Genomic DNA, 13,305 nt, shown 5'->3' on the forward strand with positions numbered 1-13,305 from the left:
AAATTGCAGTCTGTATTACTTTGTCTGCTTTCTTTCACTCAACATCACGTTTACGCTTTTGACTTGTTAAAACTACTCCTCTGGATTAAATCTGTAAAATGACGACTGTGAAGATTAGGAAGGAGATGGAAGTCTGGGATTCTGAGAAGCCGTGTATTATACTTGGATTTTCCAAGAGGTGGAATCACAACCCACCCTTGGCCCACTTTCCATCCTCGCCGTTGAAGCGGGACCAAGATAGATGGGGACAGGGGGCGTGGTTACGGCCAGCCCCTTTCCTTGTGGGGGCGGAGTCTTAGGGCTGGGGGCGTAGCCCAGGGCCCTCCTTCCCGGCGGCAGTTGGCGCCGGGGGCGGAGCCGGGCGGAAGCTTCCTGTCTGCGCCTGCGGAATAGCCGTTTGACCCCGGAAGTGCCGGCGCTCTGGGAGCTGTCACTGTGGACTGCGGCGGCGGTGGCGGGGGCGGCTCAGCGCCGGTAGTGGAGCCGCCGAGGTGAGTGCGTGGCTGGGCCCTGCCGGATGCGGGGCAGCGGGCCTGGGAGGAGCCGCGGCAGTGCTTCTGGCGGCCTCAGTCCTCCTCTCCTCCACGGCGGGGCCGAGCCTTACGCTGTCCCAGGTGCCATGAATCGCCCCCCAAGGCCAGGTCACTGAAACAGGGAGTTTTGGGTTCGAGACTCGGCACCAGAGTGACCTTGGACGAGTCACGCACCCCCACCCCCACCCCGGGCTTCAGTTTCCTCAGGGTTCATTCATTCGTTCAACAAACATGTCTAGAGTCTCCTACGTGCCAGGTACAGATCTAGGCACGGGGCATACAAACAGAGCAAGACAGACAAAGCTCCTGCCCTCAGGGAACGTATAGTCTAGTGGGAGGAGACAGTCAACGACAAATAAATGCACAAGATAAAGATATGATAGTAACCGGGGAAGTGAATACTTTAGATAGGGCAGTCTGGGAAGGTCTCTGAGGAGAGTGATACTGAATTGAGACCAGAAAGGTGATGACAGCCAGAGAAACTGAGGCAGCAGTAGTCCTGGGGATGCTCCCAGGCCATATTGTGATTGGTACTTGCACTGAGCTCCCCTTCTAAAGACAGCCTTTTCCTAACTTTTGGCTTCTGCTGCCTTGCTTGGCACTGGGGATGCAGTGATGGGCACGGACATCATCATGATCATTGTCCTTATCTTTCTAGTCTTTGCCCGGTTAACTTCTACCCATACTTTAGATGAAAACTGAGATCCTCCTTGGCGTCCTCCCTCCCTCATGTCAGTTCTGTCTGTTAAATGCTGTGATAATCCCTGGGCCTTACCTACATAGCATACATCATGGTATTGAGTTTTAGTCGTTTGTACGGCTGTTTGATTAGTATCTGTCTTTCCCATGAAGACTGTAAGTTCTATAAAGGGCAGGGCCAGGTCTGTTATTTGCCCATCTTAGTATTCTCCGGGCTTCAGTGCCTGGCACATAGTAGGTGCTCAAAAATCTTTGAGTGGAGAACTGAGATGATTAACGCAGTCTTTGCTCTCCAGTGGTTCATAGAAGGTGTCTCCAGCCACCAGGTTATTGTCTTCTCTTTCTGATCATTCTCTCCTCTCCTTAAATGCTTCCTCACAGCCTTCAGATGAAAGGCCAAAATCTTTAGCATAGCATTGAGGCTCTTTTTAAACTGGCCCCCTCTTTCCTATCCAACCTCTTCTTTCCTCGCTTCTGTCATCCTCTCCCTGACTTTGTGTTTTCAATGTTACTAGATGCCTCCCCCTTCCTTCAAAGCCACAGGCTCTGAACCTTTGCTCATGCTTGCTCTTTGCTTGGAATGCCCTTCCTTCCCATCTTTTCCTTCTATCCTTCCACATCCAGGTTATAGGTCACTTTCTCTGTGACATCCTCCCTTTCTCTGCTGTGCTTGTTTTGGAAATCTCCTGTTATAGCTCTAACCACACTGAATGATAGTCATTTACATGCCCAGGAACCAGAATGTATTCAGTCAGTGTTTGCTGAGTAAATAAGGAAGCCCAAAGTGCTTGGCCTATGATTGGGACTTAAATAACAACTAAACTTTATTGAGTGCTTATTTTATGCTAAGTATTATGTTGAACACTTAGCACTGATTACTTCTCACATGAACCCTGAGAGATTATGTACTATTATCATCCTGATTTTACAAATGAGGAAATCAAGGCTTATAGAGGTTAAGGAACTGTCTCAAGGTCTCAACATGGGTAGGAAAAGGTGGAGCCAGCATTTGAACCCAGGCTGCAGAACTGTAAAGCTCTCTTTCAACCGTCACATCAGCCTGAGTCTGAACTGCCCTTCTAGGCTCTGGCTTATAGGAGTGGATTTCTTCTGAAAGCAGGTGCTGTTTCTACCTGTCTAGGCCTGGACTCTGTGGCCTAGAATTTAAAGGGTGGAGAGCTGCCCTCTCCTTATGACTCTTTCCCCACCCTAGATCCCCACACTGGACACTCCCACTACTGTCTTTGGAAGGTGAGCATGGAAAGAACTGGGCCTCTGAGTCATTTAGACTTCTGCACTGGTTAGCAGACCACTGATGTTTCTCACTGCCCTCCCAGCATTGCTGGGGGGTTAGGAAAGAAGCATTTTTAGCATGTTCAGCACAAGAGACCCAGCTCCCAAGGTAGAAGAGCAGGGCTTCAGTTTCAACTTGGCCACTAATATATTTGCCCTGAGCAAATCACAGCCCCTCTTTGGACATCTGAGCGTAATAATCCTTGTCGCCCTTAACTGGGTTGTTGTGAGAGGCTAGTAAGATAGTAACTTGATTAGAAATAATGTAAACGCAACAGAGGATATTATCTACATTTTGCAAAGCTGAAGGGTGAAAACTCATCCCAAACCCCTTTCATTACTTTGCCTTGTAGGTTTTTTCAGGCCACCTCATGTGTGCAGGGACCATGTGTCTGATCCACTGAGATCCTAGAACTGGAACAGGCCTTGAGGACTGGACAGACAGATTCTCTCTTTTTACACCCCTCTCAGACGGATATCTTCACAGTCTTTAAAACAGCTCCTGAACCAAGATTCCCTGTGTACCAATCTGGTTCCCACCTCCTTACCTTTGCCCCTGCTGTTCCGTCTTTCTGGGGCACCCCTCTTCCCTGGCCAGTCTCCACTATCAAAACTCAACTCAGGCTCTCCTGATCCTTAAGGCTCTCCTCTAGAGATGCTTTCCTGCCAGCCACACCCCACACAAACTCATCTACACTAGACTTGGTGCAGCAAATGGATACGAACCAACCTGCTTCACCAACTACTAACTGACACGTTGGACAAGTTTCTTATTTTCTCTGAGCCTTTGTTTCCTCATTGGTAAAATGAAGTAATAATAGAACCAGCCTTAGAGTTGTTATGAGCATCAGTACATGTAAAGCGAGTTAACGTGTGTCAAGTGAGTTAATGCTGAGAAAAGCACTTAGAAGAGCGGCAGTACCTGATAAGCATGTTGCTCCTGCTGCTGTTGTCATTATTATTATTGGACCGTAAGCTCCCCCAGGGCAGAGACCCTGCCTCATCAGTCTGTCTTCTTAATACCAGGGCCGGGCCTGATAGCTGAGACACAGACACTCATATATACATATATGACCCGTGAAACTCATAGCTGACCATGCCCCTCAACTCATCTGTGAGGGCCTAAGAGGTGACAATTTCCTCATCTCAGCCTTGATATGTCTTCAGTTTGTCATTGAGACTGTGCTGGCCTTTTATGGCATGTTTTTAGAGGGCCTAATTCACTTCCGTTCCATGATTCAGCCAATATGCATACCCCTCCTGAGGGTCAGGCCAAGTGGTATTGTGAAAAGGATGGCAGACGAGAAGACAGGAGATGTGGGGTGTGCCACTCACTGACTCTGAGGCTGGTTTGGGCCTCTGTAGAAAGGAGCTTGCAATGGCAGCTTTCTATGAGTTTTCTTATCTTCCCTGGTCCTTCTGTTCGTCCATGTCCTTCTTCCTTGAAGCCTAGAGAAGCTGTAAAATCTTAACACCCTTTACAAGTGAGGAAAGGCCCATGGCCCCAAGCCTCAAAAGGTTTAAAATTTGGTTAGAGTTATAAGAAGATTATTCTCATATTCACTCGATCATCAAACATTTGACAAGGCTGCCTCTGTACCAGGCCTGTGCTGGTCAAGGGAAAAATAGCAAGAGAAGGTGAACTCGGGCGCTGTCTTCACAGAGTTCACAGGGTAAGGAGGGTGTGGAGCTGGAGCCATGATAAAGATAATCTAGAGACTTTTAGCCAGTAATTCTCAAAGGGGATGGGGATATATCAGGAGTCACCTGGGGAGTGTTTTCCTCCTCAGCTGAGAATGCCTGCTTTAGGCAGAAAAGTCACTTCAGTGTGGATTCGAGGCCTGCATCAGGAACAGCCTGAGGCCGGAGGTTGAAGCTTCTCTCCTGGCTCTGGGATCAGTCCCAGAGCAGGCCCCTGCCCCCAGGAGCCTATGTATCTGCTCTCTTCTTCCCACCCATATTCCTTTCAGGAGGGTCACACAGCACAATGCCAGCTCTGCCCCTGGACCAACTCCAGATCACCCACAAGGACCTGAAGACGGGAAAGCTGAGGACTTCACCAGCGCTGGTGAGCCGGTGCCTTGAACCCGTTCAGCCTGATATTATCATTTGTGCAATTTCAGAAGCAAAAAGTGAATTCCTTCTTTATCTGTTTTAAGAATAACCTGAGGGCCATGGTCAGTAATTCTGAAGCTGGGGCACCACTAGCTCCTTCCAGGCCCAGTGTAGAAGTTTCCTTTCCAAGCAGCAGCTTGAATTTGAGTAGTAGTTTCCATATCACCACCCCACACCTTCCCCCAAAGCATTTCAATTTGAATCAGAGTCTAATGGCAGTTCTGACTCAGCCTGAGCTGGCCTAGAAATGGATCCAGGCCAAAGCTGGGATAGGGGATTTGACCCTGCAGGAGGTGTTCAGGTTTCAGGTAGGCCCTTTTCAGAGCTATCTCAGCTGCTATCCACACTGTGGAGGGAACACTGATTTCAGAGGTCAGGCTGTCTTTTATCTCAACGGGCTTAGAAGTGCCACATACAGACTCAGCAGGGCTCGTGAGACTGAAAAATAAGGAGGCTGTGAGCATGCCGATTACCAGCTGCAGAGGGAGATTAGAGCCACGGAGAGGTGCCAGGCTGCTGAAGAAGGAGACAGGCGTGGGGACTGGAGTCCACATACCCACTTGCGGTTTTCCCAAGAATATGAGCTTACTCGAACAAGGTGGGAGGAAGTATTTTCTGGGGGCTCGAGTAAAGTCGTGGGAAACAAGAGCTTGGTGTTTTATTTCCTGCATTCTGGATGGCTTCCTATTACTTCCTAAGTACTCTCTAATAATAGCACTTAACATTTATAGAGCACTCGCTCTGGGCCAAAACCTTTCTAAACACTTCACCTGGATTATCTCGTTTAAGCCACACCACAGTCCTATGAGTAGGAATTTTAATTATCCCCATTTTATAGATGAGGAAACCAAGAATTCAAGGTCACAGAACTAGGAAATTATTGGAACCAGGAAGGGAACCCAGCTAGGCTGACCCTGGAGCCCATACCCTTAATGTTTCTGCTATAAAGCCTCTCGTTACATACCTTTTTTTTTTTTAAGATTTTATTTTTCCTTTTTCTCTCCAAAGTCCCCCGGTACCTAGTTGTATATTTTTAGTTGTGGGTCCTTCTAGTTGTGGCATGTGGGACTCTGCCTCAGCATGGCTTGATGAGCAGTGCCATGTCTGCACCCAGGATTCAAACCGGTGAACCCTGGACCTCCAAAGTAGAGGGTGTGAGCTTAACCACTCGGCTGTGGGGCCGGCCCCATACATAACCTTTTTATGTAAGGAGAATATTTATCAGAAAATCTAAAACTGTTCTCTCCAACAGGGTAGCCATTTGCTACCTGTAGAGGTTGAGCATTTGAAATGTGAATAGTTCGACTGGGGAAATACCTGGGTTTTTAATTTAGTTTTAGTTAATTTAAATTAAAACAGCCCCATCTGGTGAGTGCCTACCGTATTGGCCAGTGCAGGTGTAACTGCCAGAGCAGTTCAGTTATCACAGAAAGCTCTCTTGGACAGCATGGGTGGAGACTGGCTCCTTGAGAGGTTGAGTTTGATTTTCCTCCTCTGTCCTTCCCCTTGTACTGAACACCTAGGTTGCTAGATGGTGGGCTCTGTGAGAGCAGGGACCTGGTCCTGTCCCTTCACTCTGGTTTCCCAGTGCCAGACACGTAGTAGGCTCTCAGGAAACATTTAGTAAATGAATTAAGGACCTCAGCCAGGCCTTGTGCCAGGTGCTGGAGCTACAAAGAGAGAAGACGTAGTTCCTACCCTTGAGGGGCCCATGGTCTGAGAGAAAAGCAGACCAGAAGCTTCTCTACAGTGTGATCAGGGTTGTGATAGAAGGAAGTCCAGGCTACTTACTATGTGAGCCCAGAACCCAGGCCGCTGATCCAGACCAAAGGAGTGTATAGGGGCAGGGAGGTCTTGGGGGTTGTGGGAGGGCACGCGCAGCCAGGGAAGACTTCCTGAAGGAGGTGGATCCTGAACTGAGTATTGAAGGGAGAATAAGCACTAGCTGGGCAGAGCAATGCAAGAGAGGTGGACCTGGCAGGAGGATCCAAGTATGCTGGCCTGGAGTCTTGAGAGAGCCTGACTCCTACACCGACCACCAGTCACCCGGGGTGGAAGCAGTATCACAGAGTTAAGGAGCACAGGCTTTGTGTTAAACCTCACACAAACTTGGCTGAATGTCTTTGGGCAAGTTTCTTAACCTCTCTAAGCCTCAGGATCCCAGACGGGTAATAACAGAACAGCTTTGTGGGGTGGTCATGAGGATTAAATGAGACGTCTGTGAATTAGCACTGTGCCTAGAAGATAATAAGTACTCAGTCATGATAGTGATGACAACAGTAGCTGCAACAGAAGCATTGAATGGGGGTAAGATGGGAAGAGGGACAAGCTGAGGAAGATGGCTGCCTGATTGAGGAGGGGCCTTGCTGGCTGTGCTGAAGGGTGTTACCCCGCAGGCCGCTGGAAGCTCCTGAAAGATTGATTGTTCTGAGAGTTCTACCCACCATATATTTGTCTCAAGTCCCAACTTGGGACAAGAAGATCTCTAGCCAAGGGACAGCTACCACACTGCCTTAGCAGAGTGCTAGGTGGAGCTAATGTTTCTTGAGGAGCTACTGTGTGCACAGCACATACTTAGTGCTATTGAAGATCGAAAGAAATAAAGTCTTGGGCTAGAATGGTGAATGAGCTCGTGAGGAAGAGAAGACTCATATAAGTGGAACATTGGGAGAACAGTGCATAGTGGTTTCTTATCAAGATAAATAGAAGTTTGGTGGGTAGAGAATGTTTAGAAAGCTTCACAGAGCAAGTGGGACCTAGGCCAGGCTTGAAGGGTGGAAGATACAAGTGGGGCCTGCTGCTCCCTGCTCTGAAGTCTTTTGTGACCCCCCATTACCTACAGAATAAACTCCCCGCTGTTGAGCTTGAGCTTGGCTTTCAAGGTCCTTCATTACCTCCATTCATTCCCTTGTCCAGCTAGCAAAGGTATGTGGACAGTCTGCTCGACTCCAGGCACTGTTCTAGAGACTGGGAGTGCTGCGGTGAGCAAGGCTCAGACGGCCTCCAGAGACCTACAGGCGAGTGGGGGACACAGAGAAGGCAGGCCCTCCCTTTTTATGTAAGTTTATTGGGATGTCACTGAAGGACAATAAACTGCATATATTCAAAGTATACAACTTGATTGGTTTTGACATCTGCATACACCGACAAAGCTGTAACCATAACCAAGATAATGAACGTTTCTACCACTCCCCAAAATTTCCTTGTGCCCCTCTATAGTCCATTCCTTATTCTCTCCCCATCCGCAGCATCCACTGATCTGAAAGCCTTTTTGATGCTGGTGCTGCAATCAGGAAAGCATGGAGGGCAAGTGCTGATGGAGCCCAGGTGAACCCTAACCCAGTCATGGGTGGGAGTTGGGGAGACTTCCTGGAGGAGGTGAGGTCAGAGCTGGGGTGAGAAGGACAAGCAGTGAGACCAGGATGGCACATAGGTACCATAGATCATTTAGTAGGTCTGCAGTGTAAGCGTTGGTTCAAATACTGCCTCAGTTGGCCTCCTTAGGCATGTGACCTTGGTAAAGTTCCTGAACCTTACTGAGTCTTTGTTTCCTTCTCTGTAACATGGGGAGAGTACGATCTCCCTTTTAAATAGTTGTTGTAGGTAAAAAAGAAATGGAAACATGCCCACTTGGCAGCAGCACAGGGCGGGTCCTTGCTAAGTGGTGGCTTTTATTATCATCATTCCAACATTCTCTCTCCAAATCCATCTCCCACCGCCCAATGCAATCTGTGCCCTTTGTTTTATGGCCCATTTTTATGCTTCCATAAAAATACTGTTTCTTCCATCTAAAAATCCTCATCCTCCAGGGCCTACTCGGATGCTGCCTGCCCTGTGAAGCCATCCCTTGTCCTCTAGGTGTAGTTAATCGCCTCTTGTACTCCCATGGTCCCTCTGCCAGGTTTGAGCTGTCACTTCCTCTGTTTTGTGCTCACTTGATGGCTTAGATGTACGTCTTCCCCTGTGGAGCATGGGCTCTGTTGAGCACGCAGAAGCTTTCTTCACGTGCCCCACCACACCAGGCACAGTGGAGTGCCAGCACATGTTTGTAGGATTGCAAGGAAGGTAGAAACTGAGGGCTATATGTGTGTGTGTGTGTGTGTGTGTGTCTGTTGGGGGGAGTGGGAAGCAGTGAGTAGCCTGGCTTAAGAAGTGACCTAAGAGGTGAGGTATCAACAGAGAGGAGGGTCGGGAGCTTGGAAACAAAGATGAATTTAGGCCCTGGAGAGTAGTTTGAACTTGTTTCAGTCAGCAGGATACCTTTTTCGAAAGATTTGTACCTGGAACCCCACTGTATAAATTCTGACTTAAATGGGAGGGGTCCTGAAGACCCACCTGATAGGTGGGCCCCGAGGAATCCTTGTGGGATTCAAAGACTCTACAGTGTGAAAACTTGCATAAGGCAGGAGGGAGGCATAAGTGGTTCTCGAGGAGACTGAGCAATCAGTGGTGATTTTCCTATTCTGCCTGGACTCACAGACCTGGAAGTGGGTGAGTTGTGGTTGATAACAGCTGAGACATTGCCTGGCCTTCCTCCTATTACCACTTCCCCTGGAGAAAGCAGCCCTTATGTAGGCAGAGGAGAAAACTGAGCTCATCGTCTATGGTGAACAAAGTAAGGTTTGTTCATGGCAAGGTAAGGGTTGCAAGAGAGAACTTGTGATTTTCAGCCGAGCCCTGCAATGACTTGATTAGCATCTTTTCTTTAAAAAAAAATTACTGAAGTTTTTTTCTCATTATAAAAAGGATGTAGCACAATGATACGTACGGCATGATAGTATTTGTATAGGAAAGATGAAAACAGATCTAAGCAAATACTTATATGGGTATATTTTAACATAAATGCCTAGAAAGGGTCTGCGAAGACACTCACCAGATGGTGTGTGGTTACCTCTGGGAGGACACGGGTACTGGGAGTGTGGTCCCAGGTGACTCACCTTCTCTGTAGTATTGAAAATTTTTGAAAGAAAAGATGCTTATGTCTCATTTGTATAATTAAAAAATAATTTAAAAAGTAAATACATGTTCATTTTTTAAAAATTGGAAAATACATTCAAGTCATAATCCCCCCCACCAGAGATAACGACTATTAGCTTTGTGGTGTTGTCCTCTCCCCACTTTTTTTTTAACCTATACCAGAGTATGAATGTATTAAATATATGTACTTTTGAAAAAAATCTAAAAACTGATTTTACTAAATAGAGAGGTTTGTATCCTGCTCTTTCTTCCCTTAACCTTTCCCCGTGTCATTAAATAGTCTCCAAAAAACATGGTTTTTAATGCCCACCTAGTGTTCCCTGGATGCAACCAAGCCCCCTTTGTTAGAGACACTTGGTTCTTTATGCTTCAAAGCTCCTTGGAGGGTCACCGGTTGGAACAGCCAAGTGTTGTCATTGCTGTGGGTTGGCAGATGGGCCCTTGCTGACTAACCTTTGCCACGTTAACACGTGGTTTTTGGATCCGTAGCACCCAGAGCAGAAGGCAGACCGGTATTTTGTGTTATACAAACCGCCCCCTAAAGACAACATTCCCGCCCTAGTGGAGGAGTACCTGGAACGCGCCACCTTCGTAGCCAATGACCTCGACTGGCTCCTGGCCTTGCCTCACGATAAATTCTGGTGCCAGGTAACATTCTATCAAAATTAACGCTTAGACAAAGCACATGACATGCCATTGGTTGGTTGCTGTTGTTGTTTTTCTCCCCCTAGGAGATGCTTTTTTCTCTACTTCTTACACTGGATCCTTAACAGCAAATTATGGTTTGGATTGCTCTGTATTGTATCACAATCTTAATGATGTTTACACAACGCCTTCCAACATGTCATTTTTAGAAACTTGTGTTTAGCCCTTGCTTCATGCCTACCTCCTTGGTCCCTTGGGGTTGGAATGTTTGCCATAGGCCAGGGTTGATGGGCCACGAGCCCCTGTGCAGTCCACCCACATGCCCTTGAGCCTCAGTGACAAATCCTCGCTTTCCTGTGTCACTTGGCTTAGGTTATCTTTGATGAGACCCTGCAGAAGTGCCTGGACTCCTACCTGCGCTATGTCCCCCGAAAGTTCGACGAGTGGGTGGCCCCGGCCCCTGAGGTTGTTGACATGCAGAAGCGCCTCCACCGAAGTGTTTTTCTCACCTTCCTCCGCATGTCTACTCACAAGGAATCCAAAGTAAGCCCCTGATCCTGTGACAGGTCGACACCCGACACCCAACACCTCTGTGCTGGACTCTCTGCCCCTGGGAAGGAAGGCTCTGGAAGTATTGAGTTTCCTCTTTGTCTCCCTCCACCTCTCTTCCCACCGTTGGGGAAGAAATCTGTGTCACCTCCTTATTCTCTAATTCACCGAGTCGGTCTGCGTTACGCCCAGTGTTTTCATCAATGGGAGCCGAGGGCCCTTTGCCAGTTGACGCATGACTGTGCCTTTTCTCGTGCGTCAGAGTGTGAAAACATTAATTCCGATTTTTTAAAGGAACTTGTATGTACTTTCTAAAAACCTTTACTGTTTCTTATTTGTGATTTTAAATATAATAATACTGCCTCTAAACAATTCAAACATTACAGAAATATTTTATAGATAGAGAAGGTCGCCCACAAATCACCGCCCCCAAATAACCACTGTTAAGGTGATGTTGCTTCAGGGAATTTTTTTTTCCTTTCAATAGTGTGTGTGTATGTATTTAAAATACAGGATCTTGCTTTTTTGTTTTTTACTTTTTTAGTATGCAATTTTTCAAATATACACAAAAATAAAATGAATCCCATGTACCCATCACCTAGCTTCAACAATTATCAACATTTTGCTGATCTTGTTTTCCCTTTCTTCCTGAGTTTTTTTTTTCTTCTCCCCAAAGCCCCAGTGCATGGTTGTATATCCTAGTTGTAACTCCTTCTACTTCTTTTCTGTGAGCTGCCACCACTGCATGGCAACTGACAGGTGGTGTGGTTCTATGACCAGGAAATGAACCCAGGCTTCTGGAGTGGAGAGCATGGAACTTAAACCACTAGACCATCAGGGCTGGCTCCTGAGTTTTCTTTTTTGGAGTATTTTAAAGCAATCCCAGGCATCATGGTAAATTACCAATAAATATGTTAGGATGAATCCCCAACTGACTATTTTATAGTGTGCTTTTGCTTCTTTTCACATTAAAATGAAGACTGGCCTTTGCTCCAGGTCAGTGGCTGAGGCTCAGACATGTCCACAGTGTGGACAGCCCTTCATTTCTTAGCCAGTCCCCTGTTGACAGACCTGAAGTTTGTTTTTCGTGAGTTTGCTATTACTTTACAATGCATGTGCTCTCGGAAAGTGTCTCATCCTTTCTCTCTGCACTGTCCCTTAGGAGCATTTCATTTCCCCCTCCGCGTTTGGAGAAATCCTCTACAATAACTTCCTGTTTGACATCCCAAAGATCCTGGACCTCTGCGTTCTCTTTGGAAAAGGCAACTCACCGCTGCTCCAGAAGATGATAGGTGTGTAGGGCGTGGAGCCTCAGGGGATGCACAGAGACAGCCCCAAACTAGACCGTTCCACAGGCAGATGCCTGAGCGCAGGGGGATTCAGAGCAGCAGTGGCGGGTGGTGCTTGGAAATGACTTAACAGATAAGGTGTGTCAACTCTGAAAGAAGTGACTAGGTGGTGATGGAGGAGTGGAGACAAAAATGTGTACCGCATGGTTATTCAAGGACTTTGAAGTCTTAGTATGAGGCCATGTGTCAAACGGTTGACACATGGGGACATGTCCTGGCGACACATGAGGTAGGGACGTTTGCTTTGGCCACAAGAGTAAGAAGAGCAGTGAGAACTAACCTTTATTTGAGTGCTTGCTGGGGGCCTGGCCCTCTGCTGAGCATTCCTCATGTGTTATCTCAATTGATCCTCACAGCAGCCCTCTGACATAAATGCTATCCTCATCCCTATTTACAGATAAAGAAACTGACGTTAAAAGGTGAGAGGTTTGCCTGAGAGACCATGACTAATAAGTGGCCAAGCTGGGACTTATGTCCACGTAGGCCTGACTCTCAAGCTCTTGTTCTTTGCCACTCCCTGCTTCAGGGATAATGGGGCTACCTTAAAAATGTCATGATTTGCATTGTGGCTGAGAACAGATGGGGGCAGAGTTCAGAGAGGACTCTTTTGGGTTGTGAAAGGAATGGATGTCAGCAGTAGGATCCTGTCAGTGCTGGAAGGTCCATTCAGAGACGGAAGCTTTGTTGGGGTCTCACAGAGGGAACAACACCCCAGTGGAGTCTTCTTCGACTCGCAGCTCATGGCATTCTGGAATGGAGAGGTGCTCACCCTGAACACCCCTACCGGCCTTCCTCGCCCTGAGATTATAGGACACAGTCTTCCAAACAACCAGTTACAAAGCTGGATTATCTCTTGAAACGATTTCCTTCCTTCTTTCCTTTTTTTTAAATTTCCCAATAATAAAGGTAATATATGTTAATTAAGAAAATTTTGGAAGAAGTTAAAGTATGAAGAAGCAGGAAAGCAATTACCAAATTCCTGCTCCCAGAGATAGTTATTTGGTGATTACTTCCTTCTGTCTTTTCTGTGTGTATTTTTAAAAAGCATATTAGAGCATAATGTATATGAAATTTCACATCCAGCCTTTTTGTTGGAACCACCTCTGGTTTCTCATTCCGATCTAATTATTGCCTGATTATCAGTT

At 47.1% G+C, this 13,305-nt stretch overlaps 1 protein-coding gene across 3 annotated transcripts in view; it reads left to right on the forward strand.

The window, feature by feature from the left end:
• The first annotated feature begins 298 nt into the window (after nt 1-298).
• The window catches only part of ASCC2 (activating signal cointegrator 1 complex subunit 2), a 41,179-nt gene continuing 28,172 nt past the window's right edge, over nt 299-13,305 (forward strand). Inside the window, exons 1-5 of one of the 3 annotated variants that reach the window (XM_070626921.1) lie at nt 318-491; nt 4,496-4,593; nt 10,107-10,265; nt 10,635-10,805; nt 11,974-12,103. In XM_070626921.1, the coding sequence (XP_070483022.1) occupies nt 4,513-4,593; nt 10,107-10,265; nt 10,635-10,805; nt 11,974-12,103 (541 nt within the window). In that variant the 5' untranslated portion in view covers nt 318-491; nt 4,496-4,512. Of the gene's footprint in view, nt 492-4,495; nt 4,594-10,106; nt 10,266-10,634; nt 10,806-11,973; nt 12,104-13,305 lie in introns of all 3 variants that reach the window. The other 2 variants (XM_070626922.1, XM_070626923.1) reach the window with 2 other exon arrangements.

This window comes from Equus przewalskii, chromosome 7 (genome assembly GCF_037783145.1).
Source record: "Equus przewalskii isolate Varuska chromosome 7, EquPr2, whole genome shotgun sequence".
Lineage (NCBI taxonomy): Eukaryota > Metazoa > Chordata > Mammalia > Perissodactyla > Equidae > Equus > Equus przewalskii.